This window comes from Propithecus coquereli, unplaced genomic scaffold (genome assembly GCF_000956105.1).
Source record: "Propithecus coquereli isolate 6110/MARCELLA unplaced genomic scaffold, Pcoq_1.0 Scaffold67, whole genome shotgun sequence".
NCBI classification, from domain to species: Eukaryota; Metazoa; Chordata; class Mammalia; order Primates; family Indriidae; genus Propithecus; species Propithecus coquereli.
Genome location: NW_012152729.1, coordinates 4,076,277 through 4,096,221, shown reverse-complemented (window position 1 = coordinate 4,096,221; position 19,945 = coordinate 4,076,277). Strand labels below are relative to the sequence as shown.

General features: G+C 59.4%; 3 protein-coding genes across 4 annotated transcripts; 1 reads left to right on the top strand and 2 right to left on the bottom strand.

Moving 5' to 3' along the window:
* Positions 1-1,165: 1,165 nt before the first annotated feature.
* Positions 1,166-5,772, bottom strand: ELMO3 (engulfment and cell motility 3). 2 transcript variants are annotated; one of them, XM_012660540.1, is made up of 20 exons: positions 5,476-5,772; positions 5,287-5,327; positions 5,130-5,202; positions 4,874-4,924; positions 4,487-4,656; positions 4,300-4,399; positions 4,046-4,197; positions 3,887-3,965; positions 3,739-3,789; positions 3,532-3,654; positions 3,317-3,448; positions 3,113-3,214; positions 2,901-3,009; positions 2,652-2,788; positions 2,398-2,561; positions 2,178-2,290; positions 1,979-2,083; positions 1,792-1,874; positions 1,618-1,704; positions 1,166-1,531 (listed from the first exon to the last, which is right to left on the bottom strand). In XM_012660540.1, the coding sequence occupies exons 1-20, from the start codon at positions 5,551-5,553 to the stop codon at positions 1,319-1,321; spliced, it is 2,163 nt and encodes a 720-aa protein (XP_012515994.1). In that variant the 5' UTR covers positions 5,554-5,772; the 3' UTR covers positions 1,166-1,318. The 2 variants fall into 2 exon arrangements, with proteins under 2 accessions (XP_012515994.1, XP_012515996.1); XM_012660542.1 differs by lacking the exon at positions 4,874-4,924.
* A 185-nt stretch (positions 5,773-5,957) lies between these two features.
* E2F4 (E2F transcription factor 4, p107/p130-binding) lies at positions 5,958-12,994 on the bottom strand. Its single transcript, XM_012660539.1, has 10 exons — positions 12,803-12,994; positions 12,266-12,375; positions 11,959-12,120; positions 11,594-11,637; positions 10,744-10,805; positions 10,219-10,516; positions 9,169-9,375; positions 7,203-7,250; positions 6,946-6,990; positions 5,958-6,847 (listed from the first exon to the last, which is right to left on the bottom strand). The coding sequence occupies exons 1-10, from the start codon at positions 12,935-12,937 to the stop codon at positions 6,732-6,734; spliced, it is 1,227 nt and encodes a 408-aa protein (XP_012515993.1). The 5' UTR covers positions 12,938-12,994; the 3' UTR covers positions 5,958-6,731.
* Positions 12,995-15,204: 2,210 nt separating this feature from the next.
* On the top strand, positions 15,205-19,900 carry EXOC3L1 (exocyst complex component 3-like 1). Its single transcript, XM_012660455.1, has 13 exons — positions 15,205-15,250; positions 15,456-15,631; positions 15,711-15,930; positions 16,488-17,100; positions 17,180-17,297; positions 17,434-17,559; positions 17,659-17,759; positions 17,966-18,076; positions 18,791-18,920; positions 19,046-19,168; positions 19,253-19,408; positions 19,500-19,624; positions 19,705-19,900. Exons 1-13 carry the CDS (start codon positions 15,205-15,207, stop codon positions 19,898-19,900), a joined length of 2,241 nt encoding a protein of 746 aa, XP_012515909.1.
* Positions 19,901-19,945: the final 45 nt, after the last annotated feature.

Sequence of the window (19,945 nt, the reverse complement as noted above, 5' to 3'; positions counted from 1 at the left end):
GTGGAGAAAACACCAGAGGCCCACAGAAAACTTCTTCCTCAGCTCACCCCAGAGCCCCACAGGCACCCCCACCCTGGCCTCAGGGCCGGTCCCCACTAGCCTCTCCACCCGGGCCTGGCTTCTTCCCACATGGTAGGAGACTCCAGAGGCTTGGAGGCCTCTCCCAGCACAACCCCTGGGTGTGCCCTGCAGCAAAGGCACATCATACGCAGCTGATGTCAGCTGGTTAACAATGTTAAACATGGTATTGGAGGAGGCACTGGGGAGAAGAGGTCAGTAGCATGGAGAAAGGAAGTCAGGGTGGTGGCAGCTTTCAGTCTGCCCTGAGGGCTCCACAGACTGCTGAGCTCTTCTTTCCTCAGGGGGTTGGGGTCTATGGCCAGAGCTGGGCCCAATACCACTTCTGCCCCCGGGGGCTCTGGCCTGTCTATGGTCCCACCTCACCCATGCTCCTGAGATAGGTTTCAATCAGAAGGCAGGGCTTCCTGCACAGACTGGCCTGGGATGCCCTTTGGAATTTTTTTTGAGATAGGGTCTCACTCTATCACCCACCCAGGCTGGAGTGCAGCAGCTGATCATAGCTCACTGCAGCCTCCAACTCCCGGCCTCAAGTGAGCCTCCCACCTTGGCCTCCCAAAGTGCTGGGATTACAGGTGTGAGCTACCACTCCCAGCTACCCTTTGGCATCTTGAGCTTGCCCTTCAGTAGAGAGCAGGCCCAGCTTCACATCTCTCCCTTCATGCCTCTCACCAGAGGCCTCCAAGTCCCACGAAGGACACCAGCCAGGGCCATCAGGATTGAGGACTGAGGTCAGACTGTCAGAAGCTTTCTGGAAGCATGGTCCCCAGACTAACCCTTGTTAGTGCTGCCCAGGAAGGCATCCATTTGGGGCAATGCCTCCCTGCCACCTCTCCCTTGGCTGGTGCCCCCGGACCACAGGCCATCCCTCTCTGCAGGCCCAATACTGAGAGAGTTGAAGACTCATATTGGAGACAGACAATAGTCCCAGCCTGTCCCCATCCATGCCCCGCCCCCCAGAATACCAGCCCCCCAGCTGCAGCTGCCCATGCCCCAGTTTGTGGTCCTGGCCCCAATGCCCCATCTCATCCACTAGCTATGTTTGAAGGCAGAAGGGAAAGATTGTCACTGTCACAGGTTTGGCCCACAAGGTTCAGAGCTGGCTCAACACATACCCAAGAGCCAAGCAGAATTTATTTCTGCTGCAATCTCTGATGGTCAGGGTGCCTGCGCGTCTCTACCCTCCGCCTTTCAGGGCTGCGGCAGTGGCAGCAGCTGTGGCCCTTGGCCAGTCTCCCTGTCAAGGTTCAGCGATGCTGCAGTCGTAGCAGAAGTTGAAGTTGGTGGGGGGCGGAGGTACGGGGGGTGGCCGCTCAGGGATGGGCACGTTCTCCAGCTCCAGCAACCGCAGCTTGGTCTCCATGGTCAGCAGCTGCTCCAGGTCCAGCCGTGTCTGCTCGCTGCCCATGGGACTGCCCAGCAGGGCACTCAGCCCGTCTGTCCACAAGTGGAACTGGGGACGACGGGGCCAGCTCCGTGAGGGCCTGCCCATCTGTTCCCCTGCCCATCCGCCCAACTCAGCCTGGCCCAGACACTCACCTCCCGCTTGGAGGGGGCAATAAAGTTGAGGTGCGCCTCCTCCTCCCCTCGGTCGTAGCTGACTGAGAAGGCCAACTCATACAGGTCCTGGGGAAGCAAGGCAGCAGGGAACTGAGCAGGGAGCAGGGCAGGCTGGGGCAAGAGCGAAGGAGCCCCCAGCCACACTGCATTCACCTTATTCTGCTTCCCGGAGCCCTTCTCCCTGACGTGGGGGCAGTCCTTGCCTGTCAGGAGTGCTCTGATGTCGGCCACAGGAACTGCAGGGAGAAGGCTGGGCTGACCACTGGGGCCCCAGGCGGCCCTGGGGCATGGAGCGGTCTGGGGGGGGCAGGTGTCTGGCCCCAGCTCTTGCCCTCCTTACGCTGCTCAGACAGGCCTTCTGGGGTGGGCGGATCAGCGCCCTCCTCCACGTCCCCGTACTGTAGCACCTTGTGGTTGGGGGACAGGCAGCAGAACCACAGCTTGTCTGTGCAGAGAAAGGGGAAGAGGGCAGGAGTGCCGCCAGGGGCCCTGACCGCAAGCCGGCCACCCTCTGCCCCAGCCTCTGCCCACTCAGAGACCCTGGCGACGCCGGCTGCTGATCTTGCGGAAGAGGGTTCCCTCGCAGAGGCGGAGCAAACGCTGCTGGCGGATCAAGCCCATGAGCTCTGGCTTCAGTTTCTCTCGAAGTTCCCTGGATTGTGGGGTTGGGGAGTCACTGACCAGGACTGACCTGGGGCGTGGCCTAGGGGTGCCAAGGAGGGTGGGGCTAGGATTGGGGACCTAAGCCTACTAACTCACAGTATGGGAGGAGCTAGCGTGCCCTCCTGATGCAACCGCTCGGTCTGCCGCAGCCGCAGCACCTCCGCGTAGGTGAGCGCGTTCACCTTGGTGCGGAAGAGCTCCAGGGAAGTGGGCTTCAGGGCCAGCGTGCGGGCCAGCTGCTCCCGTACCACCTGCATGACCTGGGGCGCCCCAAGCTCAGCTCAGGGCCTGAGCTCTGTGCCCCTGCCCAGAACGGCCCCTGCCCTGGCCCAGGTTTCCCAGCTCCCTGCCTTGTCAAAGTCCTCCTGTGTGGCCCGCATCTCCTTCCAGGTCTTGTTCAGCAGCTGGATGCCCACGCAGAAGAGCTCATGGAAGCTCTGGTCTTGGCCGAAGAACATGGGCGAGAAGTCCTGGGCCGTCTCGGAGCCTGGAGCAGGGGGGCAGGAGGGGCTCAGGGAGAAAGTGTGTGCAGCCCCTGGCCCTCTCTGCCCTTCCGCCCCCTGTTCCCAGACACGCTGCACCAGCTGAGCCCCACTCACAGGGCTCCCCGACGCGGAGCAGCTCACACAGCAGCACCGTCAGCTGGATGCTGCTCCGAGCAAAGGGACACTCATGCTTGTCCTCACGGCTGCTGTTCTCCAACACAAACTGGGGTGGGGGAGCAGAGAATGGCGCAGACAGTCACAGCTAAGCCCACAGAGACCCTGCCAAGGTGGGGGTGCTGCCGGCCCCTGCCCTTCCCTGCACTGACCCGGCTGTATGCACTGGGTGCGTGTCTGGAGAAGTATAACATGTTGTCCAGGGCCAGCAGGCCAGGGGGCACGCGCTCTAGGTCCTGCCCTGGGTTGCTATTCTGCGGGAAGGAGGCACAGGCAGTTCAAGAAGGGCCCCACCCTCTGGAACAACAACAGCCCTGGGCTGAGGCAGGGGTGGGAGCCGGGTAGGGGTCACTCACGGAGAAGCCCAGTTTGCGGAACTCTCGGGCACAGAGGGAACGGCGACGGTCAGCGCTCAGCCCGGTGCCCAGCGACTCCCCCTCTGACTCAAAGGCGGCCTGGCGCAGGGTCTGCAGCTGCTCCCGCTGCTCCTGGGGTCATTGTTGGGGGGAGTGTCAAGACCGTACATTCAAGGCCAAGACCTCCAGCCTTGGGCCTCCCCAAATACACGCACCTGGCTATAGGGGTCCAGTGGCGTCCGCATGCGCGGCTCCAGCAGCCCCAGTGTGAGTGATTGCAGCACATACAAGTGATGAGCCATCTCGTCACCCAAGGGTGCTGCACTGTGAATGATGTTCTGGAGGACAGCCCGTCATGGCGGTGAGCGAGGGCTCACTGGGAGAGGAACAGGGAGGGAGTTCCCTGGCCTCCTCCCTCCTACCTTGTAGATGAACTGGCGAAGGTTTCTCTGCCACAGGTAGTCAAGCATGTGCTGAGGGAGTGGGAAGGGGGCTTAGATGACTTAGCCTCAGAGTGGAGCACAGCACCCGCCAGCTGCTGCCCCTGTCCAGCCCCCGGTGGGCGCTCACCTTACGTTCTGCAGGGCTGGCCCCCTGCAGCAAGGCTGTTAGCAGTGCCATGGCCTTGGTTTGTAGCTGCTGGTTCATCCTGTGGCAAGAAGAGGACTCAGCCGAACACCCAGGGTCTGGCCCTGCTCCCCCGTCTGTACCCCACTCCCAGGAGCTTACACCTGCAGGTGCACCAGCAGCCTATCCAGTGGCACCTCACTCTTGACCAGCTGGCCCAGGGCAGGGCTGCTCAAGGTCACGCTCTCCAGCAGCCGAAGAGCCAGGGGCTGCACAGAGGCATCCATCAGGTTCATGTTCACATAGCACACGACCTATAAAAGCGGTAGGGAGTGTCACTGCCTCACCAACATGGAAGGCTGTGTCTAGCACCGCCCCGCCGCCCCTCCCCGCTACCCCTAGAAAAGCCCACCCACCTTCCTCACAAAGGGGATGCTGAGTGTCTCCCAGGACACCACGCCGTGTTCCATGAGCTCCATGAAGGCCCTCAGGCCGAGGGCTAGCACCTCCCCTAGGCTGAGGGGGACATCTGGGGCTGAGCAGGACCAGACCAGGACCCCCAAGCCCCACCATGTCCCCCAGCCACCACAGCCCTGTGCTCACTCGTCCCCATCCTCAATGATGGTGCCTAGTCTCTGAAGCCCATCACGGCTGATGACCTCCCGGGCAAAGGTCATGTCTGAGGACAGCAGGACGAGGCGTCTCAGCGCTTCCCGGCGCCCTTCACGACTCCCACTCTGCAGCCCACCCAACAGCTGCTCAGCCTCAAGGTCCTGGCAGGGGCGGAGCACGAGCACAGGTGAGCAGGCTGGGCGCTGTAAGGGTGGGAGCTGGAGTGCGGGGACCCTGGTGTCCACTAGGTGGCGCACTGCTGGGCTGGGGCCAGGCCTCCAGACGTGAGGCAAAGGCGCCGGGCGGAGGAGAGGCCAGCGCAGGGGCAGGGAATGAGGGGCGGGCAGGGAATGAGGGGCGGGCAGGGAAGGGCATTACTGGGGCAGTATTGAGGCACAGGATGCTGCCATTCTTGATCTCCGCGCGGTTCTGGGGAAGACAGCAGAGGGGGCAGCAAAGTCAAGGCGGGCTCTGAGGATTGTCAATTGGGGTGTCAGGGAGACAGCGTGCGGGGGTCAGTAAAAGAAAGATCACATTCCAGACAGGGGGAAGATGAGTATGAGGACCCAGGGCCAGGTGGGTTAGAGGGGCCAGAGGGTGGAGTGTGGGTGCTCTGGGGGGAGAGGGGACTCACATTCTCGGTGATGTATCTCCTGTGCCCATCAGCAAACTGCAGGGCATAGCGCTCAGGGTGAGTCAGGCTCCACCTGCGGGTGTGAAGGCTCTGTGAGGCAGGTAGGGGCGCCCCGCCCGCCCTTCCCCCACCCCGTGGCCCGGCTGGCCCCACTCACGCGTCGCACACCTCCTTCAGCACAGCAGCCAGGGGCTTTGCCTGCAAATGGAGCGGTCACTTACGGGGCGGAGTAGGGAGGGGCTGGGGAGGAGCCTCGGGGGAGGTGTGGGGTGGGCTGCTCCGAAGGGGAAGGGGGCGACCCAGAGGTAGGCGGTGGGGCAGATGGAGGCAGGACAGGCCAGGTGACCTGGTCCAGCTGGATGAGCTGCGGGATGGCGTCACGCATCTGGACGGCAATCTTCACCACGTTCCGCGGGGGCGCCATGGTCCAGTCGGGGCGTGGGCGCCTGCACTTTCTACAGACTGTGCAACCTCTGGCCGAGGCCACACCTGGCCCGGAGCCCCTGGGGACAAGGAGGGCGTTCCTCTGTCCGCGACCAAGCCCGAGTCCAGTGACCCACACTCACGGTCCAGGATCCAGCTCCTGGCCAGGGGCTGCGGCCTTCCCAATGGAGGCTAGTTCCGGGTTGGAGTCCGGGGGTAGGAAGGTAAGAGGACGGCGCCTGCCCTGTCCCGCCCCGCCGAGGCGGCCCCGCCCCGCCCCAAGGTGCGGCAGGTGGGGGCGGGGAGGGCAGGCTGCCCCACCTCCCGTTCCAATGAGGTGACCCACCCAGTCCCACCACCAATCCAGCAAGTCCCAAGGAGAGGCCGAAAGAACCAGGTCAGAGATAGCCTTAGGCATGGTCTTTATTCACTTGGACACTGTACAAATATTACAATTTCCTTTTGCTGCAAAAAGTATAAAAATAATCTTTTATATAGGAATCCATTCGTTACTGTAAATCTTTCTAAATCTCTGCAAATGGCTCTAAATGAGGGTAAATGAATAAATGGAAACAAGGGGGGCTATGGGGCAGCGGGAGCTGGGCTAATCCTCAGGGCCAGACTGCCCAGATTCCTAGCTAGGGACCTCTGTTCCTTCTTGTTAGCGCCTCCCCATGGCCACCTGCGTTTCCAGGGCTAAGGGCCCAAAAGAGGGGCACATAAGAGGTCCACAAAGAGCCAGAGGGCTGAGGGGTGGGGAGCAGCGAAGGAAACCAGGGGTGGGCTGGCATGTGCCCAGCTCTACCCCACCCTTCTCTCCCTGGGGGGAAACGGGGTGGCAGCAGGGCAGTGGGGCTGGACAAGCTGCCCTCTGGGGGCGATGGCGGGTCCTGGGTTCTGAGCCACTGGGTGGCAGCCGAGCCTGGGCTGGGGAAGGCCCCAGAAAAGGAGAGACAAACGCTTTGGCTCCGCCGTGGTGGGGGCTGAGCCCCTTTCCCCTGCACTGTGAGCACAGTGCAAGTGCCAGTACAGGAATGGGAGCTGTGGCCAGAACTGTGCAGAGGGGAGGCTGGAGAACCAGAAGTCTGTGGCTCTCAAGCTGTGTAGGAGTGGGTCAGGGGAGGTCCCCAGGCAGCCCCCAGGTCTGGGTCCCAGCCACACAGGGCATGTCCCTGTCAGTCACAGGTTGAGAACAGGCACATCAAAGAGGTCACAGACACCTTCACTCTCGTCCAGGTTGTAGATGTAATCGTGGTCTCCCGGGGGCGGAGAAAGACGGAGGAGGGGGGCAAACACTGCAGAGAGCACTAGGCTGAGACCCTGGCCGAGGCCCCACCCAGCAGCTGCCCAACCCCTTGCCCACACCCACCCCCCACCTTCCTGGGCCACCCACCTTCTGAGGACATCAACTCCTCCAGCAGCTCCGAGCTCATACACTCTGGGAGGGGAGAGAGAGCTGTTATGTTGTGGCTCCCACCCCCTCACCCACCAAAGCCCAGGGAAGGGAACCCCCACCCGCCCATCAGGAGGCTTACGCTTTGCCCCAGGTACCAAGCACAACCAAAAGGTCCTCAGAAGGGCAAGAAAACAGCCATAGGACCCAATGAGTTGTGTCCCTTACTCCCAGCCCCAGGGAGGACTGCAGCCTACCTCGTGTGGGATCAAAGATTTCTGACAGCTCTTTGGGGAGTTCCAGAACTGCAAAACAAGGAAGCCATGCTCAAGGTACAGATGTCCAGCCTGGTCCCACTGCAGCCCCTGCCTTCCTTGGATCCTATACCACCCACCCTGGGCTCCCCACAGCTGAGGAAAGGTAGGCCCTGCCCTCGGTTAAGCTGGCATCATCTGTTGGTCTCACCTGTTAGACCAGAACTCCTTAGAGCTGAGCCCAGGGCACCAAAAACCCACTGCAGGTAACTGGTAGAGGCTTTCTAACTCAGAGGTGCTACAGGAGGGCAATAGACTCCCCTCCCTTTCTGGACTCCGCGTGCTCACCCTGTCTGATGGAGGATGCCCCATCCATCCCACTCTAGCTGAGCACCTGCTCTGCACAAGGCTCAGAGACCACAACCCGGGTCTGGTCACCAGGCAGAGGTGGAGATAGACACTTCAAGAGGGGCTAGTGCTGCAAAGCTCTGACCAGGAGGACACATATGGGAAGCAGAAGAAAATGAAATCAGAGAAGATCTCAAGGAACTTCACATGCCAGGCTCAGGAGCTCAGATTTTATCCAGTGGGCCTTAGGGAGCTGTTAAAAAGGTACTTTTGGGCCAGGCATAGTGGCTCATGCCTGTAATCCCACTACTTTGGGAAGATGAGGTCAGAGGATGGCTTGAGGCCAGGAGTTCGAGACCAGCCTGGGCAACATAGCGAGACCCGTCTCTACAAAAAATAAAAGAATTAGCCAGGCATGATGGCACATGTCTGTAGTCCCAGCTACTTGGGAGGCTGAGGCAGGAGGATGGCTTAAGCCCAGGCATTAGAGGTTGCGTGAGCTATGATCAGCCACTGCACTCCAGCCTAGGTGACAGAGTAAGACTTCTATCTCTTAAAAAAAAAAAAAATACTTTTGTAAACAGAAATGCCACAGTCAGGTTTGTGTTTCAGGAAGACTGTTCTCTCAGGGTAAAGAGAAGGGTGCTGAAGAATCTAGTATAGAGGTGGCCAAGAGTCAACCTGAGTGTTATGGATGCAAGGGAGATAGGACGAGGTGTCTGGGACAGAATGCTTAGCTAACAAGGGGTGGGCAGCGGAGTAGAGAAGAGGAGATGAACTGGAGTGATATCCAAGGGTCAGGCCTGGGTGACTAGGGCCGATGGTAGGGTGCGCACTGAGATAGAAAGCGAGTTTGGGGAGGAAGATAAGTTCAGCTGAGGACACATGGGAATGAAGTGTCCGTTGGATGTGCAGGGGATGGCAGGTGGACACCGCAGAGTGGGGATCGGGCTAGAAACCTAGGCAAGGCAGCAGCTGGGGGTTCACCCACCCAGAGTCAGGGACCCCTCCCGGTGTAGAATGGGACAGAGCCCCAGAAAGTGCCAATGTTTAAGGAAGTGTCAGGGAAAGTTCAAGGAGAAGCCAGTGAGGTAGAAGCCAGCAAGAAGAAGGCATCATTAAAGCCAAAAGAGAAAAGAGCATTAACACGGAGCAAGAGAGTACTGAAGCAAAAACACTCTAGAAATGTGGATTCGGCAGCTGGGTCTTCAGCAACTTCTCAAGAGTGGCACTGCTGTAGTGCCAGGGGTGAGGTGTGACTGCTGCAACCTCAAGGGTGACTAGGAAATGAAGATGTGCAGGGGAGTAGAGAGTACTTTTTCAAGGAGTCCAGACAGAAAGGAGACAGGGAAGGCAAGAGGGAGGACACAAAGGAGGAGTAGCAATCAGAGACGCAACAGAGGCTGTGTTGCTCCAAAGGGTGGCAGGCAGGGCTTGACAGAGGGCCAGGGAGTTCTGTGCTAGTCCAGGAAGGGGGAAAAAAGGGCACCTCGCCCTGGCTGGCAGAGAGCTCTGTGTCAGGCAGGGGTTCACAGAGCTGGGTTCCAGCCCCAGTGCTGCTTCTGACCGAGGACTGGGCAGAAGCTGGATTCTCCCTGCCCCGGGGCAGGCAGGTACTCACCGCCTGTGGGGTCTGCCTTGATGGGCTCAAAAGAGGTAGAAGGGTTGGGTCCAGCTGAACTGCTGCTGTTGCTGCTGCTGCTGCTGCTGCTGCTGCTGTCCAGCAGGGCAGAAGACTGCAGTGGCCGGGTGTCCAGTGCTGTCGGGCCCAGCGGGAGTGAGCTGAGCTCACCACTGTCCTTGCTATCAGTTCCAGGGCCACCACTCACTGCAACCACATCCCCCAAACCCAGTCACAAGAGGGCAGGAAGTGGGTCATTGAACCTAGCTGTGATAGAACCCGTGGCCACAATGACCGACGAGTCCTAATTCCCAGACCCAAGGAGAATTAGGCATTGCCAGTTGTGCCAAAAGAGGTAACCTGGAAACGAGTCACTAAAGGAGACAGGGGCACAAGGCCTATAGGAGGGAGACTCATGGATATGTCTGCTGTGGCCACACTTCAAGAGTGCTGCAAGGGCAGGTGAGACACCAGTGGATCTGGGGGAAACTGTCACCATTAATAGCCCTTTACAGGCCGGGCGCAGTGGCTCACGCCTGTAATCCTAGCACTCTGGGAGGCTGAGGCAGGCGGACTGTTTGAGCTCAGGAGTTCGAAACCAGCCTGAGCAAGAGCGAGACTCCGTCTCTACTAAAAATAGAAAGAAATTAATTGGACAACTAAAAATATATAGAAAAAATTAGCCGGGCATGGTGGCGCGTGCCTGTAGTCCCAGCTACTCGGGAGGCTGAGGCAGTAGGATTGCTTGAGCCCAGGAGTTTGAGGTTGCTGTGAGCCAGGTTGACGCCACGGCACTCACTCTAGCCCGGGCAACAAAAGCGAGACTCTGTCTCAAAAAAAAAAAAAAATAGCCCTTTACACAGTCAGAGCTTCCCTGTTATAAAGGGATCAGTTACTCACTGCTATTGCAAGGGGAGGCTGGGTGGAGGCCAGGAAAAGGACAGCCCCTCAAAGTCTCTTCCAACTTTGAGTATGGCATTCCACAAAACAGAGGTGTTGCCTCTTGGACCCCAGAAGATAATCCTATCACCAGCTCCCATTGTGCCTCACCTGTGATCTCAGCTGCTGGGCTGGCCACCCCTAGGACTTCGGTGGTGCCAGGGACATGGGTGGAAGTGGTCAGCTGGGGACTGCTTGGACGTGAGGCTTCCTGGGGCTGGACTAGGGCAGGCTTGGGCAGAGGTGGAGGGGTAGAAACAGCAGGTGGGCTCTGGAGCAGATCTTCAGGTGGCGGCACAGGCACAGCCACAGGTGGTGAGCTCCATGCCTCCTTGTTCACCAGCAGCACTTCGATGGGGCCACTCACACTCTTTAGGTGGATCTGGTACTTCTTCTGCCCATTGAGACCCTGGAAGTAAGTGGTAGGGGATAGGGGACAGGTGGGATTGGAAGCAGGCTTGGCTCCTCCTGCCTGACCTCGGGTCAAGGCCAGTGTCCTCTCCCACCCAGGCTGCCCATCCTCCTAGATAACCCCAAACCCCAGGCGTCCCCCTACCTGCCCCACCCGGGACTTATCAGGCTCCACAGCCAGCACCCGCCCTCAATCGACCCCGCCTGCCTGGGTTGAGCACCCACCTCTGGGATGGGCACCTCCAGGCTGGTGCCCGATGGGGCCCGGATGGCCAGGAGGGTGTCTCCTAGAATGACAAAGAGAATGGGTCAGAGCCCATGGGTTCAATCTGAGCTGGGAAGGGAGGTACTTTCCCCTTGAGGCAAGGCAGGAGACCATGGTCTCAGGTACTGGACACTAGGCCTCACCCATCCCCCACAGTGGGCGGACAAAGCTAAAGCCTTTCTCTTCCCGAGGCCAGGGTCAGTAATGAGGAAATCTGTGTTCAAATATGTAGACTGAAAGATCACTGGTCATGGGCACCTCACTCTTTGATCGACAGGGCTGATTTCTAGGTACAGGTGTTCTGGTTAAGGCCAATGTCCCCTTCCCAGGACTAGCCTGAGGTACACAAGACGGAAAAGGATCAGCTCCTGTATTAACAATGCTACTAAACTAACTACAGGTTAAAAGAGGGCACCACTGTTCCATGCACACAAGCATGCAACAGCCTGCCTGCAAAAGCACGCATGCACACACGCGCGCAGACAGACACAGACAGACACACACACATACACACACATACTCTCTTTCCCTCCCCCTTGTGCCTCTATCATGCCCAAGAAGCCAAATCCAGGGGACAATGCAGATGGGAGCAAACCCAGGGACCCGCTCCAGAATTCTTGTACCGTCTTAGCATAGTTGGCCTTCACAGGGTCCCAGTGACCCTCAAAAAGACTTACCCTTCCTGGTTCCTCTTTGAGCAGGCCTTAGGATCTTAAGAGATGGAACTCTCCTTGGGCACTCAGCCCAACACTCAGGGCTGTGGTTCAGCCCAGCCCCACCCCCATGTCCCCCTACCCAGGCTCTGCTCACCAGCAAAGCATCTGCAGATGTCCTCATGAGTCACGTAGGCCAAGGTGTGGGGGTTAAGGAGAATGGCTGATGCCCTGCCTATGGTGACAGATGGCAGGCTACAGAGAAGACCCAACTCTTTAGCAGAAGTGTGACATACAAGCCCTCAGACAAAGTTCTGGGGGCTGGGGTCCACATGGGGTTGGATCGCAGGCCAATACTGGAGGAGGAGGGGCTCTGGGGAAGGGGCGTGAGGCTGGGACCTGACCAGAGGCTACAGGACCATCCTCCCAAGAGGGACTGGGCCCAGGGCACACAGAGAAAACCCAGCTGGACCAGAGGGCCCCTTGCCCACTCCCCCAGAGCAGGGACCGCCAGGAGGATATCAGCTGTTCTGCACGTCCTCTGTGACGTTCCGGATGCTCTGCTGCACCCACACCTTGTGTTGGTCCAGTTCTTGCTCCCGCTGCTGGAGCTCCTCGATCTCTGCCTTGAGCTCAATCAGCTTGTCGGCAATCTCTCGGGTGTTGCAGCCAGGCCCCACACCCCTGAGCCCAGGGAGTGGGGCTGAGAGGGACTGCTGGGAACTGTGGGTCCCATGGCCCCTGTCCTCTCCTGCACCCTCCACCCCACACCCCTGATAGACACTTCTGGACAGGACACCCTACTGCCCTCTCAGATTCCCCCACTCACTTCCACTGGATGCTGTTCTTGGATTTTTTCTCGATCAGCCCAATACCTTCTAACACGTTGGTAATGTCATAAATCCGCCGCTTCTGGCGCACAGCTAGGGTGTCAGCTGCCTGGCAGACAGAACAGAGTGGAGAATACTCAGCTCCACTATCAGGTGTTGTACCCCCAGCTACCGTGAAACATGATCTGGAAGTGGGGTAGCTTGGGTCCCAACCCTGTAGTGCCTCCCAGGCACTACTGTAGCTCAGGACCGCAGGGTGAGAAGAGACCTGGCACAGTCCTGAACTGATGTTCTTTCTGATGCTCTATCCCCACGCCAGCCAGGAAGGGCCACGAGGAGGAGCACCTGCAGCCCCGAGCCTAGCACATAGCTGACTCGGCCGAATGAATGAAACAGCCCCGGTCTCTCTCCTGTGAGAAAGCACACGATGGCGGCTGGCTCTCAGAAGACCCAGCTAGGGCACGCCAGGGGTTCCCGCTACCGACCCAGGCCTGGTCCACCATCCCCGCCTTGTCGCCCCTTAGCCCGAGCCGCACCAGCTTGAGGTCAAGCACGCCGTCCTTGGCCTCCTGCAGAAGCGACACGAACTTGGTGGTGAGAAGTCCCAGACTCTTCTCGTGCCGGCTTGGGGTGCCCGGGGGCGGCGGCGCCTGTGGCCCGGCCTCCGCCATCGCGCCCGCCCGCCGCCTCCCCTCAGCCAGGCCAGGCCAGGCCGGCGCCGCCGCCACTTCCGCTTCCGTTCCTGGCCGCCCGGCAGCCGGAGCCAGCGTCGCTGCTTCCGCTTCCGCCTCACGCATCTTCTAGGGAACCTGGCGCAATTCCTGCCTACAGAAACTGCCGCAAAACTTCAGGGACCATCAGCAAATGTCCAACTGCCGAATAAGACGAAACTACCCGAGGATCCTGGGAGACCTGACAGGTTGGGGAGAAATGTGTTGGAGGTCAGTGGGTAGCCTGGGCAGTAGAGACGTGGGAGTCACCCGAACCTTTCTTGCCAGCCTGCTGCAACACCACTAACTGGCCACACTGCCTGATGAACCCAACTAGTTCCCTCAAACCTGCACCTAAAGGCTGCCCCACCGTCTTGGGGTCACCCATTCTATTCCTGTACCTCATTTCCTGCCAGACAGCAAGCACTTGTCCCACTTCTCTCCATCCCTGGTCCCAGCCTCATCTTTCTTTTGTCTCCACACTACAGTGCACCGATGCAGACATGTTTACCTATGTGTAAACATAAGTGCACTTAGAGCAATTCCTGGCATATAGGAAGGATTATGTGTTTGCTAGAGCCATTTTGTTATTTTTAACATTGTTATTATTTATTATTATTCCTTTTTAATTAATCAATTAATTTTTTTTTTAGACACAGGATCTATTGCTCTATCACCCAGGCTGGAGTGCAGTGGCCCGATCATAGCTCGATCATAGCCCGATCATTGTGTAACCTTGAACTCCTGGGCTCAAGCGATCCTCCTGCCTCAGCCTCCAGAATAGCTGGGACTACAAGCACAGGCCAACACACCAGGCTAAGTTTTTTATTTTTTATAGAGACAGGGTCTCATTATGTTGTCCAGGCTAGTCTTGAACTCCTGGCCTCAGGCAATCCTCCACCTTGGCCTCCCAAGGTTCTGAGATTACAGGCGAAAGCCACGTACTCGGCCAATAAGTTATTATCTTATTCCTTTTAGGTCAGGTTCTTTGCGACATGGTCTCTGAGACAGGGAATTTGCTGCAAGCTTATTGGGGATCCACACTTTTAAGAGAGTAAGCCAACAAGAACTGGGCAGATGCAGTTATAATAGAGGCCTCAGCCCATCCCACCTCAGTTCTGAAATTGTGGTAGCCCTTCTGAGATGTTCACATCCAGGCAAGGGTACCAAGCCTTTGTACCCGAATATTGACTGAGAGATTCACCTGTGAGACCTCAGCAGCCTACACTCTTGGCAGCTGGGGGAATGAGTGCCTCTGCCCTGGGGTCCCTTCCCTGGCTCCCTATAACTGTCAAGGTAAACACAGCTTTCACGTCCTCTCTCCTGCCACAGCTCCCTGTGCCCCCTCTTCCCAACAGCCTGCATCAGTTTCTCCTCTGCAGAGGTACATAGCCCCCTCCGTGGGGCCCGTCAACACAGTTTTGATACTATGATGTCCTCTGCGTCCATACTTGCACACTTCACCCTCCCCTGCCCCAGGCTGAGGCCAAGTCTAGTTTACATCTGTGTCCTGAGCACCAAGAGGTCCTGGGTGGGCTGGTCAAGACTCGATGACCACAGGAGTACGCCCCTCCCCCCACTCCTCAGGGAAGTGGCGCCCAGCCCTCCCCACCCTCAGTGCAGATGCTCTTTCCTGTTGGGAATAAAGTGCCAGAGACTCAGCTTCCTTCCTTTCTATCGGTGGCCTTGGGGAGGGCGGGGCTTTGGTGGGAAGAAGGGGCTTCTGGGCTGGGAAGTGGGAGACAGGCTTCTTTGGAGAGAGGAGTCCTCCTGCTGTGTACTGGAGTCAGCTAGAGTCACCGAGGCCCTGTGAGCGAGTGGTGGGCGTGCCCAGCTCTGCCGGGGGTTGGGGGGGAAGGGCCATTCTGAAGGCCAAGGCCATTTGCGGAGGAGGGAGAACAGGACTCCTGGTCAAGCCTGGTAAGTTCCACAACGAACTGTCCTGTACAGCTCAGGGCAGGCATGGGGTCCAATGGAGCCTGTGCCCACCCTGCCCCACTTGGCACCTGCAGTGACACAACTGAGAAAGCCAGCAGGCAAGGCCTCCCAGGTGCCTCCCCATCACACCACCTCCCTCTCATTTCCTGAGGGGGCCGGGCAAGAACCTCCCTCCTCCTTCTCAGAGGGGCCTAGACTGCGGCGGCAGCCCAAAGGAGCGTCCTCCCTTCCTGCTCTGTCTCAGACCCCCGCCCCTGGCCCACCTCAGCTCCGGCTTCTCCAGGCCCGCCATGGACTCAGCAGCCAAGGATGAAATGCAGCCCGCACTTCCCCCTGGTATGAGCCCTTCCGGGGGGCTGAGGGAGGAATGATGGCAAGAAAGGTGGGAATGGTGGAGTTGGGGCCTTCTGCCAGGGCTGGCTGGAGCTCTATAGGGCAGTGAGGGGCGTCCACTACCCTGGTGATGGGCTGAGGAGTAGGAAGGGGAGCGGGTTCGGAGGCCACTTCCTGCAGGCCTTCCCCGACTGACATGGCTGCCCAGGCTCTTCCTGCCCAGTGCCTGAGTGGCCAGAGCAGGAGAGGGCAGAGCGGCTGGCCCGAGGTGCCGCGCTCAAGTGGGCCTCGGGCATCTTCTACCGGCCGGAGCAGCTAGCCCGGCTGGGCCAGTACCGCAGCCGTGAGGTGCAGCGTACCTGCTCCCTGGAAGCACGCATCAAGGTGGGCTGGGGCAGGGAGCAGCAGTGCTGGGGCCGGGGTGCTGGGCTGGCCGGGCCTCACTGGCTGCCTCTCTCCACAGTCAGTGGTGCAATCATACCTGGAAGGCGTGCAGACTGGTGTGTGGCAGCTTGCCCAGGCCCTTGAGGCCGTGCAGGGGACCCGTGAAGCCCTGAGCCAGGCCCGTGAGTTGCTCTGGGGTATATCCAAGTCCTCACAGACCTTGGAGGCCCTGCGGGAGCAGGTTTCCCAGCACAAGCAACTGCAGGCCCTGTCTCAGTTGCTGCCCCGGCTTCAGGCAGGTGAGTGTGCAGGAACCCTGGGCCTCAGCATCCGACAGTCAGTCCACAAACGCCCATCACTGATCAAGGGGTTGGGGCACTAGGTGGGGGACTGCATGGAGGGGCATACCAGGGACCTCCCGGGGAGTAACTCAGGCTTCAAATGGCTTATGAAGCAGGATGCAAACCAGCTCATCCTGGAGTTCCCAAGCATGGGATGCTTAAATCAGGATGGACACCCCATCAAGTGGCTCTGGCCACCTTGGTTGTTAACATAGTGAAATATTTCCCTAACAGAGTGGGTGAATAGCCAATAGCATCACCCCTCAATTCCCCCTGCCTTCCCTCCAGGATCCTCGACTTCCTCATATTCCATTAGCTCATGGGTTGACGCCTGGCCCACTGGGCCTCTAGGACTTTTTTGCCTGGATCCTTTCAGATTAGCCAATGTTTTACTGTACCAGTTATTAAATATTTTATACATCTCCCCAGCCCCAGGGCCTCAGTATCCCCTGCTGTACCCATTGCGCTGGTGGGAAGGCTGAGACCCAGGGCTGTCTCCTTTCCTCCCTCATTAGTGCCAGCTGCAGTGGCCCACACACAGACCCTGATTGATACCCAACGGCTCTTGGAGGCATATGTGAGCCTTCGAAAGCTGGAGCAACTGCAAGAGGAGACATGGGCACCCCTGGGGGGCCTGGAGTTGCCAGTCTTCCAGGAGCTGGGCCTTCTGGCTGAGGCACTGGCCCAGGCTGTGGAGGCAGCTGCAGGGGCAGCAGGGCAGCTGGCACGGGAGGACCCAGCCCTGCTGGTGGCTGCTGTGCGTGTGGCGGAGATGGAGGCTGGACGAACAACCCACCTGGGGCAGGCTCCCCGGGACTGGAGGCAGCGCTGTCTTCAGGCACTACAAGAAGGCCTGGAGCGGCTCCACTTTGGGACATCTCTGCTGCCTGGTCCAGGGGCTCTAGCAGAGTGGCTGGAGGCTCTGCGAGTGGCCCTGCCAGCCGAGATGGCCACAGCTGAGGCACTAGTAGCACCCTGCTGCCCGCCACACTACAAAGTGGTCCAGTTATGGTCCCACACCCTGCATAGTGGCCTGCGCCGCAGACTGCAGCAACTCCTCGCAGGGCCTGAGCTGGGGGCTGCTGATGCCTTTGCCTTGCTGCATTGGGCACTGCATGTGTACCTGGGGTCAGTGTCTCTGGGGCATCGGGAAGTGGGTGAATCGGAGGCTGAGACCTCAGTGTGACACCAGGCCACCCATCTCCAGGCAAGAAATGATGGGGAGCCTGGAGTTGGGGGCTGAGGCTGACGTGTCCCAGCTGGAGCCCCTCCTAACCTTGGAGAATGTCGAGCAACTAGAAGCAACATTTGTGACCAAAGTCCAGGTGAGTAGTTGGGGCACAGGTCCAGAGAAGCTCTGCCCATCAACTGTGGGTCTATATCTGTAGAGTCAAATGTCTACCCACGTCTGGCAAGGTCAGTGCCCTGCTACATTCTTTTGCCCCTCACCCCTTCCCCCAGGCAAGTGTGGCCCAGTGGCTGCAGAAGGCGCTGGATGGGGAGGTAGCTGAGTGGAGCCGGGAGCAGGAGCCCAACACAGACCCATCTGGCTTCTACTACTCACCAATGCCGGCCATCGTGCTGCAGGTGGGTGGGAAGTGGCCAGGTAGGCGTGCAGCCCCACAGGGAAAGGAGAGGAGGGCAGGGGTAGGGGCTTTGCTGATGACTGCCCACCCCTGCCTGTAGATCCTGGACGAGAACATTCGTGTGACCAGCGTGGTCAGTGAGTCACTGCAACGGCGGGTGCATGCCATGGCACTGTCAGAGCTGGGTGCCTTCCTGAGGAGGTCTGCCAAGGCACTGACCCACTCCCAATTCCTAGCCCTGCTCCCAGGGCAGCCCAAACGGGCACTGAGTGAATAAGACACACCGGTGGGAAAGGGCTCCTTCAAAGAAGGACTTGGGCATCTTGGGGGTGGGGCAGGAGTAGCAGGGACTGGGGTTGTGGGGGCACCAGAGAAGCAGCAAGTCCAGACACCTCTGCCCATTGCAGCTTCAGTGATGCTCTGATCCGATTCTCCCGAGACCACCTCAGGGGGGAAGCAATGGCCCCTCATTATGTGTCCTACCTACTGGCTGCCCTCAACCATCAATCAGCACTCAGGTACCAGAAGGCCCCCACAGAACCCCACCTTCACCAACCCCCTACTGAGTGCCTATTCTGTGTGGACCCAGTCCAAGCTAGGTCCCTAGGGACTTTGGACTCACATAGCTCAGGGGTTTCCAGTCCTAGTTCTGCTAATTACTGGCTGGGTGAGTTGCCTCATCTCTCTGAATGTCACTTTTCTCATTAGTATCACATGGGTAATAATAGAGTGTTCTGAGAATTACATGAGATAAATGGATGTGAAGTACGTACCACAGCATCTGTCGCATAATGTCAATCATTCATTCATTCAACAAATATTTATCAAGGCCTTGCTCTGTGACAGGAAATGTCTGGGGTTCCAGCTGTGAACAAAACAGAAAAAGTTCTCTTCCTCTTAGGGGTTATGTTCATTGTAGTGGGGACGGGGAGGACACACACGTTCATTTTTACTCTCTCCTCTCTGGGATTAGCTCCCTCCCCTTACGGATGAGGAAACAGAAACTGAAAGAATGATTTGCTCTAGGTCACACCGGGAATTATAGGCAGGTCCTGCTGGGCTATGTCCCTTCTAGCTCTCCCAGCCTCAGACCTTCAAACGTACAGGGAGCCGCCCTTCTCCATCCCTCCGGCCACACACTTGTGCCACAAGGTGGCGCCCGAGCGGAGGGACCACAGAGGGCCACGCGGGCCTTGGCCTTGGTCCTGAAGCCGTGGTTTTGGTTGGTCCAGCTCTTCAGTGTCCGTCCTGCAGCAGGACTGGGTGGCCTCAGGGGCCTTGGCTTCGGTGGAAGCTGGGCTGGACGAGTTGCAGAGGAGGATCTGTCGTCTGGTGTTGGAGGCGCTGCTCGCGGAGCTCCAGGTGAGGCTTCCCTCCTGTCGGGATGGAGGTGGGAGGTGGAGACATTAGCCTACGTATGGGGGGCTCGGCGGGCAATGCCAGGTCTGGATCATTTCTCCAGCTCCGGCTCCGCCCCCCGTCCCCAGCCTCTGTTCGCAGCTCTGCCCTCGCGCCAGTGGCTGTCTAGCCCTGAGCTGCTGGACGGTGTGTGTGAGCGGACCGAGCGATTCTGCCGGGACTTCTGGCGCGTGCGGAGCCCCGCGGTTCAGGTGCGTCGGGGTCGGGGAAAGGCTGGGGCGCGGGCAGCGCGGATGGGAAAGGCGACCTGAAACCCCTGATCGCCTTCCCTGCAGTTGCTGCTGGCGGAGGCAGAGCGCGCCGTGGTGCTGCAGTACCTGCACGCGCTGATGCAGGGCCGCCTCGTGTGCCGCGGGCCCGACGAGAGGACCCAGGCGGCCGAGCGCCTGCGGCACGATGCTGCCCAGCTTCGCGAGCTTTTCCTCGGTTTGGTAAGAGCTCTTTGGACGGGCAGACGGGCACAGTCTCCGTGGTTGGGTGGGGGCCGGGGGCCGGCGCGATACCCGACCTCGACGTGCTCAGGGCCTGGAGGAGAGCGCTCACTGCGCGCCGGTGCTGCTGGCCCTGCGGGAGCTGCTGAACCTCCGCGACCCCATGCTGCTTGGCCTGGAGGTGGCGAGTCTGCGGCAGCAATTTCCCGACGTGAGGTGCGGGGACCGTGGCGGGGAGGGAGGAGAAGCCCGAGGGGGGCGGGGCGGGGCTGATGTGCCTGGGTGGTGCCCTGCAGCGAGGACCACGTCTCCGCCCTCTTGGACCTGCGCGGGGACGTGTCCCGAGAGCAGCGCCAGGCCGCCCTCAGCTCCCTGCAGGCGGGCCCGCCGCCCTCGCCCCCCGCGGGCCGCCGCGCACTCTTCAGCCTGGTGCTGGCGCCCGCGCCCGCGCCCGCGCTGTCCTCCTGCCTCACGTCGGGGTCCTGCGCCTGACGCCCGGCTGCCCGCAGAATAAAGCCACGGCTCCCGTACGCCTGA

Coding starts and splice junctions, on each gene's coding strand:
- ELMO3 (XM_012660540.1), bottom strand. CDS start 5,553: ATGGCGCCCCCGCGGAACGTGGTGAAGATTGCCGTCCAGATGCGTGAC. Junction 4,925..5,129: donor GGAGATACATCACCGAGAAT/GTGAGTCCCCTC, acceptor TGTCTTCCCCAG/AACCGCGCGGAGATCAAGAA. Junction 1,705..1,791: donor GCTCCGGGAAGCAGAATAAG/GTGAATGCAGTG, acceptor TTGCTTCCCCAG/GACCTGTATGAGTTGGCCTT.
- E2F4 (XM_012660539.1), bottom strand. CDS start 12,937: ATGGCGGAGGCCGGGCCACAGGCGCCGCCGCCCCCGGGCACCCCAAGC. Junction 12,121..12,265: donor AAGAACAGCATCCAGTGGAA/GTGAGTGGGGGA, acceptor CCCTGGGCTCAG/GGGTGTGGGGCCTGGCTGCA. Junction 6,848..6,945: donor GGAGTTGATGTCCTCAGAAG/GTGGGTGGCCCA, acceptor TGCTCTCTGCAG/TGTTTGCCCCCCTCCTCCGT.
- EXOC3L1 (XM_012660455.1), top strand. CDS start 15,205: ATGGACTCAGCAGCCAAGGATGAAATGCAGCCCGCACTTCCCCCTG. Junction 15,931..16,487: donor GCTGCCCCGGCTTCAGGCAG/GTGAGTGTGCAG, acceptor CTCCCTCATTAG/TGCCAGCTGCAGTGGCCCAC. Junction 17,298..17,433: donor CATTTGTGACCAAAGTCCAG/GTGAGTAGTTGG, acceptor CCCTTCCCCCAG/GCAAGTGTGGCCCAGTGGCT.